This window comes from Emiliania huxleyi (genome assembly GCF_000372725.1).
Source record: "Emiliania huxleyi CCMP1516 chromosome Unknown EMIHUscaffold_198, whole genome shotgun sequence".
NCBI classification, from domain to species: Eukaryota; Haptophyta; order Isochrysidales; family Noelaerhabdaceae; genus Emiliania; species Emiliania huxleyi.
In genome coordinates this window covers 227,114-236,021 of record NW_005200615.1, presented here as the reverse complement: position 1 = coordinate 236,021, position 8,908 = coordinate 227,114, and the positions used below count along the sequence as shown (strand labels likewise).

General features: G+C 65.6%; 2 protein-coding genes across 2 annotated transcripts; one reads left to right on the top strand and one right to left on the bottom strand.

The window, feature by feature from the left end:
* On the top strand, positions 1-451 carry EMIHUDRAFT_365868 (hypothetical protein). Its single transcript, XM_005781910.1, has one exon. The coding sequence runs from the start codon at positions 9-11 to the stop codon at positions 435-437; it is 429 nt and encodes a 142-aa protein (XP_005781967.1). The 5' UTR covers positions 1-8; the 3' UTR covers positions 438-451.
* A 6,634-nt stretch (positions 452-7,085) lies between these two features.
* EMIHUDRAFT_113755 (CDP-diacylglycerol-glycerol-3-phosphate 3-phosphatidyltransferas-like protein) lies at positions 7,086-8,823 on the bottom strand (the record flags this gene model as incomplete). The annotated part of the gene is made up of 2 exons (XM_005781909.1): positions 7,086-7,627; positions 8,169-8,823. The coding sequence occupies 2 exons, from the start codon at positions 8,821-8,823 to the stop codon at positions 7,086-7,088; spliced, it is 1,197 nt and encodes a 398-aa protein (XP_005781966.1).
* Positions 8,824-8,908: the final 85 nt, after the last annotated feature.

Below are 8,908 nucleotides of genomic sequence, written 5' to 3'. Positions count from 1 at the left end.
TCTGCAACATGATTGAGGTAGCACCTGCCACGCACGAGGGCGTCGTCGAGGCTGGCGGTGTGGCGGTCCTCTCAACTCTCACGCAGGAGGCAAGCGCCTCGGACCTCTGCAAGCTCGCTGCTGCCATGGCCCTTGTGTACCTGGCCAGCACCCGTCCCGACCTCCCCGCTGACGACACTTGCCTCTCGCTGCTCCTCTCGCGGCTCGACCAGCCCGAGGATGATGGCTGGCGCAGAGACAGCATCAACGCCCTCCTGGCCCTCGCAACCTCCTCGTCTGCGTGCGCTGAGCAGTGGCACCGGGTCGGCGGCGTTGCGGCGCTACAGGCGCTCGCTCGAGAGACGGCGGGGGAGGGGGTGGAGAGGCAGGCGGAGAGGTGCAACGAGGCGCTGGTCAGCCTCGGCGTGAGGAGGGTGCGCAGGCGGACGGCCGCGTGAGCCGCGTGAGCTGTCTGTTGAGAGATCGAGTCTTTCGTTGTTTAGAGAAGACAGGTGAAAGTCCCTTCCTCGCTTTCAAACAGATCCAACGCGCAACGAGTTCTTTATTTTTGCGCCGCGAAAAATGCTCGACAGCCACTATCCGGATATGCAACGCGGTGGCAGGTAAAGTGAATGATTCACCGTCGCAAAACTGCATTGGGTCTCGAGTTCGAATCCCGCAGTTCGACTCGGCGCAAAAAACCCAGACGGGCGTTGTCACTGGTTCGAAACCCACCATAGCGTTCACCTGCTATCCGCCGGTACCCAAACCGGATGCATCTCCGCACGACCCAGGAATGCAGTTTTGCGACGGTGTATCATTCATTCACTTTATGCCACCGTTGCATATCCGGATATGCAACGGTGGCATAAAGTGAATGATACACCGTCGCAGGCGTCCCGCTCCCGGTCGTTCTTCGTCATAGCTCCGATTCTTCCTTGCGTTTACCGTTTTGGACGTCGGTTCTTGACTCCTGCACTCCTCTCCGAGCGACGCGAGGGCCGCCCCCCCTTGCTTGCCCCCCACCTTGTGTGTGTGGAGAAGTTTACCTTACGGCTTTCTTAGAGACCTTACCTTACCTCCTCCGGAGCGCCCCCCTGCGGCCCCCCAAATAGCAGCGCGATCAGCCGGTCCACCTGCTGCAGAAGCCCTCCCTCAGCGGCGACCCCTGTGCTCTCGTTCGCCGCCGCCACCGCCGCAGAGAGCGAGGAGCGCGCGTCCAGCCCCAAATGCGCACAGATCCGCGAGACCTTCTGCGGCAACGTAGCGCCGTGGAAGATGCCTCCGACGCCTCCTCCCACAGCGTTGTTTGCGGTTGTCGGTGGCGGGGCGGCCGGTGGGCCTAGCTCTAGCGCCGCGAGTCGCATGGTGAGCGCCTCCTCGCGTGCCGTCGCCGCCTCCGCCTCTGCCCTCGCCGCCTCCTCCCGCCCCCTTGCTTCCCCCTCTCGCCCCCTCGCCTCCTCCTCCCTCGCCCTCGCCGCCTCCGCCTGCAACCTCGCCTGTTGCGCCTCTAACCTCGCCTGTTCCGCCTCTGAGCCCGCCCGTTCCGCCTCTGACCCCGCCGTCGCCTCGCGAGCCCTCGCCGCCAGCGCGTCGGACCTAGCCTGGGAGAGCGCCTGCTCGATCGCCGACCGCGTGCTGGACTGCTCAGCCTGTGACGTCCTCAGCGGTGCCGCGGCCCGCGCCGCCTCCTCCTGCCGCGCCTGCGCCTCCATCTCGTCCACCAGCGCCGCCCGCGCTGCTCGCTTCCGCTCCTCCTCCGCCGCTCGCGCCGCCTGCTGTCGCCTGCCGCGAGCCTCGCTCTCCGCCGCAGCCGCGGCCGCGGCCTCGGCCCTAGCCTCCCTCTCCAAACGCTCCTCCCTCTCCCGCCGCGCTGCCTCGAGCAGCCTCGCCTGCCGCTCTCGCTGCGCCGCCCGCTCCGACTCCTCTGCCCGTCGCGCCTCCTCGGCTGGCGTCACGCGCTCCTCGTCGCTCCCTGAAGCCGACTCGCGCGCTGGCGCCGCCCTAGAGGTGGAGTCGCCGCAGTCGGCCGATCCCTCTGCTCCTTCGGTTGCGCTGCTCCTCGACCCGCGAAAGCCGCTCTGCTTCTTCTTCTTCCTCCTCCTCCGTCCCGCCTCCTGAAGTGGAGGCGGAGCCCTGGCCGCAGCTTCCTCCTCCAGGAGCTCCGCCGCCAGCTGCTGCCGCCGCTCCGCCTCCGCTGCAATGTCCTCTGCCGTCTGCGACGCCGCCGCTGCCGCAGCCCGCTCCTGCTCCTCCCTGCGCGCGGCGAGCGCTCGGCGCGCTCGCAATACATTCTCGGGCACGGACGACACGGCGCACGGATCGTCGCGGCTCAGGGAGGCGATGTTGACCGGCTGGTTACCGGAAAACAAGACCTTGTTTGAAAAGCGCATCGCGAGGCTGTCCGGCTCCAAACCCAGGCCCACCACCTTACCACGCGAGCCGCGCACGAGGATGCCGCGCCCGACGATCTGGTCTTCTCCGGTGAAGTAGAGATGCTCGCCGAGAATGAAGCCGCCAGGAAGCGAGGGCGCCGGCTCGCGGCTGAGCTCTTCGGCCCGGCAGTGCACGTCCCCTCGGTTGCCGGAGAAAGACATGGAAACAGCGTCAGCGTCGCCGTTGCGGGCGGGGCCGGTGACCGATCCTCGGCAGCCAAACACGGCCTTGTCCCCCTGCTCGTCGACGAACCCTCCGCCAATAAAGTAGAGCTCCTCTCCAACTCTGAAGCCACCGGGCAGGCTCAGCTCGTGGGACAGCGAGGCGAGTTTGCAGTTTATCCAGCCTTTGTTCCCTGGAAACCGCATCTTCAGGCCGTTGCCTTGGTGAAAATCGGTCGCGGGGCCGACGACCTCGCCCGACTGGCCGTGCACGAGCTTATCGCCATTCTCAAACGACTTGTTCGAGCCCGTGTAGTACAGCTGGTCGCCAAGGTCGTGACCGCCCGGCAAAGGTGGCGGCTTCTCGCGAATGAGATTGGTCAGAGAGCAGTCTACGTTGCCTTTGTTCCCCGGAAAGAGCACCCCGAGGCGGTTGCCTTGGTGTGTGCCCTCGGTCGCGGGGCCGACGACCTCGCCCTGCTGGCCGTGCGTAAGTTTGTCGCCATTCTCAAACGACTTGTTCGAGCCCGTGTAGTACAGCTGGTCGCCAAGCTCGTGACCGCCCGGCAGAGGCGGCGGCTTTTCGACGCTGAGCCTGAGCAGACGGCAGTTTATGGAGCCTTTGTTCCCTGGAAACAGCACTTTCAGGCCGTTGCCGTGGTGCACGCCGGTCGCAGGGCCGACGACCTCGCCCTGCTGGCCGTGCACGACCTTATCGCCATTCTCAAATGAATAGCTCGGGCCCGTAAAGTACAGCTGTTCGCCAAGCTCGTGACCGCCCGGCAGAGGCGGCGGCTTTTCGACGCTGAACTGGTACAGATAGCAGTTTATGGAGCCTTTGTTCCCCGGAAACCGCATCTGCAGGCCGTTGCCGTGGTGCTCGCCGGTCGCAGGGCCGACGACCTCGCCCTGCTGGCCGTGCACGAGCTTATCGCCATTCTCAAACGACTTGTTCGGGCCCGTGTAGTACAGCTGTTCGCCAAGGTCGTGACCGCCCGGCAGAGGCGGTGGCTGCTCGCGGCTGAGCGTGAGCAGAGAGCAGTTTACGTGGCCTTTGTTCCCCGGAAACAGCAGCTGCAGGCTGCCTTGGTGTGTGCCCTCGGTCACGGGGCCGACGACCTCGCCCTGCTGGCCGTGCACGAGCTTATCGCCATTCTCAAACGTCTGGTTCGAGCCCGTGAAGTACAGCTGTTCGCCAAGGTCGTGACCGCCCGGCAAGGCTGGCCGCGCGCCGCTGGCCATTTTCGGGCTCTAAAACTCTGGCTGCGCACGCGGAGGCGGCTGAATGGCTACTCGAGTAGGCGGCCGGCTGCAGATGTGCTCCAAAAGAATTCGTCGCGGGCTAACTCGAGCGCGTCGGAGAGGTGTTTAGGCGGTCACACACAGTCGCAGATGGCTTTTTTGGTTCTTTTCCAGGTCGTTGGACTTCAAAATTCTTTTCCACTCCTTGCCCGGGCTAAAACCGGCGCCATGTCCCTCCTCGACCGCTACATGGACGACCTCGAGTCGCGCCGCGAGAAGGCGGGCTCTGATCCGTCCGACTATGAGGACGTGGGTGGCGTGGCAACGGAGCAGCTTCGGCAGATGCAGGCCAAGAGAGAGAGATAGGAAGAGGCAGACTCCCTAGGCGCTAGGGTGGGCGACGGCTAGCGCATCACACACCTCTCCTTAAAACCCCTGTGTGGTGGCGGCGTGCCGTCGTCCTCCCATCCCTCCCTTGGGTTGTCTGTTTTCTTTCTTTCTTTACGGGACTGGCGCGCACTGGCACTAACACAGGTACACCATGAGGGAGGGCGAGACGATCGAGGCACGAGGGGTCCCGTACCATGCGGAACCGACCCTATCCAGTGCTCAAGTGCTCAAGGTACACCAAGTGTGTGCAAAAAAAGAATTTTAGAAGAAAACTCCCTCGCACGAGCTGCGTATTCTCGTATTATCTTCAAGTATCAGATAGTTGCGTGGGGGCGGTACGTATTCTCGTATCAATCAGACCCACACCGGACGTGGCGCATGATAACAGACACGCCCAAGCCTGCCTGTTTGTCTGTTTGTTTGTCTGTCTGTCTGTCTTGAGAGAGATTTTGTTGCTGTCTTGTGTCTCGCGCAGCCTGCTTGCTTCGCGGTTGCCTGTGGAATGTCAATCAGCTCCGTCTACTCTCTCGTGCAACTCAAAATAGAAAGAGGTCTGGGCGTTCAAACCCGGCCCGTACCGACGACAAAAGGCGAGCTACTACGCTTTGCTATTGAAACCCGGCTGCCTGAAACGGACAAATAAGCGAGCGCGTCCCGGTGTGTCGCGTCGAGCCTCTCGCCCCTCACTGTTGGCACGCTGCTGATGCTGCTGGCTTCATCCGCGATTGCGCTGCCGGTCGGCCTCAGCCGCCGGCTGCGGGTAGAGCTGGCAGCCGAGACGACAAACTACTCGTACGATGGGTCGTCCTATGCCGAGCCATGTGCGCAACCCATTTGCCCCACCCCCTCCCACTTCTGCGGCCTAGAAGATAACGCCACCGCATATCACCGCAAACACGAGAGCATCGCCAGCAGCTCTGTCGGCCGTCCGATGGGAACATCAGTATTCTCACCGGCCCGCGGCCCCTTCGTAGACTCGTACGACGCCGAGTCACCTCCCTCTCCGCCATATTACGACGAGTCGCCGGAGCCGTCGCCTTCTCCCTCCCCAGAGCCGTCCCCCGTTCCCTTTCCCTCGCCCCTTCCGGATCCCATTCCCTCTCCACTCCCAGAGCCCTCGCCTGTGCCCTCACCTGCGCCCTCGCCGGAGCCCTCTCCCGGTCCGAACGATCCGCTCGACCCTGTCCCGAGCCCATCGCCGGAACCATACTCTTACGACGGCGATGCGCCTGACGATCCATACTCGTACGATCTTGACCTTGTCCCGAGCTCCCCCTCGCCGCCCCCTCCGTTTCCGCCGCCTCCCTCCCCATCCCCACCTCCGCCACCGCCACCTCCGTCTCCGCCACCGCCGCCTCCGTCTCCGCCACCACCTCCCTCTCCGCCGCCGCCATCGCCGCCGCCGCCATCGCCGCCGCCGCCATCTCCTCCTCCATCGCCGCCGCCGCCATCTCTGCCGGCCCCATCTCCACCCCCGCCCTCGCCTCCGCCACCGCCGCCGCCGCCACCGCCGCCGCCGCCACTTCCACCGTCGCCATCACCGCCACCGCCGCCGCTGCCACCGCCGCCGTTGCCACCGCCGCCGACGCCATCGCCGCCGACGCCATCGCTGCCGCTGCTTTGGGGCAGTGCGAGGATGTCCTCGGGCCACAGCAACAACTTTGCCAATCAGGTGCTCTCCACCCCCCACACACGCACAATTCCAGGCCGTAGGTGCTCTTACCGCTCTACGTGCCTCGTAGTTCATGGCCAAGGCTGCCGACGGCAATAGCCGCCCCTTTGGCAAGAGCAAGGGGAAGAAGACCAGCCCGTGGTTTTCCGCCAAGGCTCCGAGCACACAACTCGCTTGCCGCCTCCGCCCTTTCTCCCTTTGCACGCGTTGGAAAGTGCCACAACCGAACGCCGCAGAACCCTGCTAAGCACGCGCTTTCCTAACGCCAGGCCAGCTCAACACCCATCAGCGCTGTGACTGTGACCCCCGACACCAAGAACAAAGCCTCCAAGGTCAAGAAGTACCTTAAGGGCTTCGAGATTTGGGTCGGCGCGACAGCTGGCGACAAGGCGGTGAAGTGTGGAGGACCGTTCGCTTGGTCAGTCATCAAGCGGGGGCCAGTGACCGCGCAGTGCGCCGCCGCAGCACCCACGTGCGTCTGCAGATCCTGCCACGCCGCACACCACACTGGATCAATCCCATTTGAATGGTGGTGTGCGGCGCTCCTAGCTAAGGTCCCCCCCCCCCCCCCCTGGCCGCACGCGCTCAGGCACAGCTATGTTACTGTCGTTCTCCCGGGCAGAAAGAAGACGCTTGGATTTGGCGAGATAGAGCTGCATTAGTGCAACTTCTCGCTTCCTGGGGGGCAATTCAAAGCATGGGCAACGACGAGCTGCGCCCTGCCCGCAGCGCCGGAGTATATTGTCCAAGAGGCCGCGCGTCGCCTGCATGGAGGCGGCACGAGGCGCGGCACGTGCCCCGCACTGCTTCAGCATTTACCATTTTTTCGCCCATTCCCCAGGCGCGGCCAGAGGGCGCGCAGGGGGGGTAGAGGTGTCGCGTGTGCGCGTGAGAGCGCGCGAGGGTTGTGTGTTTAATAGGAATTTCCATGCTAGTTCTCCGACCCCGCGCGAGCGTCAGCGACCCCCAGCGCCGGTGCCAGGAGCCAGCGGGCCCCTCATGCCTCAAAAATCTAATTCGGGCACCAAGTAGTACACCAGTATGGACAGCTTCGATCACAGCTTACACGTTACAGAGTGTGTCACAGCGCTCTGCATGTGATCCACGCGGCCGCTCGGGCGAGCAAACCGGGCGGCGCGGCTCCTCCCCCCTCCGCCGCCGGCTCGCTATGCGCGAGAAGCGCGCTCGCCTCATCGTGAAGAAGCCTACGGCCGCCGTAGGTGGGGAAGGTTGGGGGTGAAGGGCCAATGCCGTAACGTAGTCCTGTCGTAGGCCATCGAGTGGATAGATCTCGTGTGGATCTCGGCTGGATCTCGTCGTGTGGCGCGCCTTCGCACTCCAGGGTCAGTGGCGACGATGACGCAAGACAGCTCGAGGTCACGCCGCGCCGAGCGCTCCCCAAAGTTGGACGAGCCAACGAGCGTCGCGACAGGTCCCGACGCATCAAAACAAGCCGCGTCGCCCTGCGCCCCCGCCTCGCCCGCCAGCGCCTCGCCCTCCCCGGCCTGCGGACGCCTGACGCCGCCGCCCACCACCTCGGCTGCCGCGGCGGGCCACAGCCAGAGGCCCTTGGCGTGATAGGTCCACCCAAGCCGGCGGTAGTGACGCAATCGCAGCAGCGGTGCGGTGGCGGCGGCGGCAGCGCCATCGCGGTCGCCCGCGGCCGCAGCGTCGGCCACCGAACGCGCGTGGCGGACGAGGCTCGCCTCCAGCGCCGCGTACATGGCGGGGAGCAGCCCGCGCGCGCCTCTGGACATGCGCGGCGTGGCGTGCGCATGGCGTGCGCGTGGGCGTGGGCGTGGGCGGCGTTGAAGGGCGTGGCTGGGTGCGGCTGACCGTGGCTGGGCGTGGCTGGGCGTGTCAAGCATGGGTGAGAGGACGCAAGCATGGGTGGAGAGAGGACGCAATGTCTCCGGACTGTCCCTCACCGGGCACTGGAGAAACCGTGCGCCGCCGGCGCCGCAGTGAGAAGGAGCGGCGGGTGGAGCGGCGGCGGCAGCGGCGCCGCCGCCGCCGACCCGAGCAGCGCAGCTGTGTGCTCGGGCGGCAGGTTGAGGTAGGGCGAGCTCAGCAGCAGCCGCGCACCCTATGAAAAGTTCTCGGAAAGCTCCTGGGCGGCTCCTGGAGGCAGCCGCGACTCCGCACCCTCGATCAGCCGAGAGTTGGCCGAGAGGTGGCCGAGGTACAGTCGAGGTGCAGCCGAAGTGCAGCCGAGGTGCAGCCGAGGTGCAGCCGAGGTGCAGCCGAGGTGTCGCCTCCTCACGAGCAAGCCTCAGCAGCAACCGCACCGCCTCGCCTTCGACATCGTGGCCGCAAGCGCCTGTGGATCAGTCCGTCCGTTGACGAGCTCGCGCCGCAGCCTCGCCCCCGCGTCGCAGAGACGCAGGCGCCAATCTGTGCCGCCGGCAGAACCCACACCCCTCCCGCGCTCGCAGGCCCTTCTGGCGGCGGCCCCGCCCTCTCGCGAGCCCGTGCAAAGATGCGGCAGACGGCGGCAACCAAACCCTCCGCCGCCCGCCCCTCTCTGCTGTGCTCGGTCGCCGCCGCCGCCGCCGCCGCCGCCGCCGGCGGCGGCGGCGGCGACGGCGACAGCGGCGGTAACGGCGACGGCGACAGCGGCGACAGCGGCGACGGCGACAGCGGCGGCGGCGGCGGCGACTGCGACGAGGAGCGTGGGCTTGTGACATCGGTGCCGGCGGCGGCGGCGAGAGCGACGAGGAGCTCGGAGAAGAGGTCGGCCAGCGGCGCGCAGCCTCGGAGGAGTATGCAGCGGTCCTGCCGCGCCGAGAAGTAGTCGGCCGAGACGTTGGCGCCGGTCAGCAGGACGTCGTCGTCAAAGACCGCGCCTTTGATGTGCTGCACTCCAACCACCTCCTGCAAGAGTGCCACCACCGCGGGAAGCGCCCGAGGACACCTCGCCAGGTTTGACGGCGGCGGGTTCATTTATATTCTCAGCCCAAACACTTAGTTTTCGCTTCTCATGTCCCTCTAGGTTCCCCCCTATCTTCTTAGTTTTCCCACTTTTTCT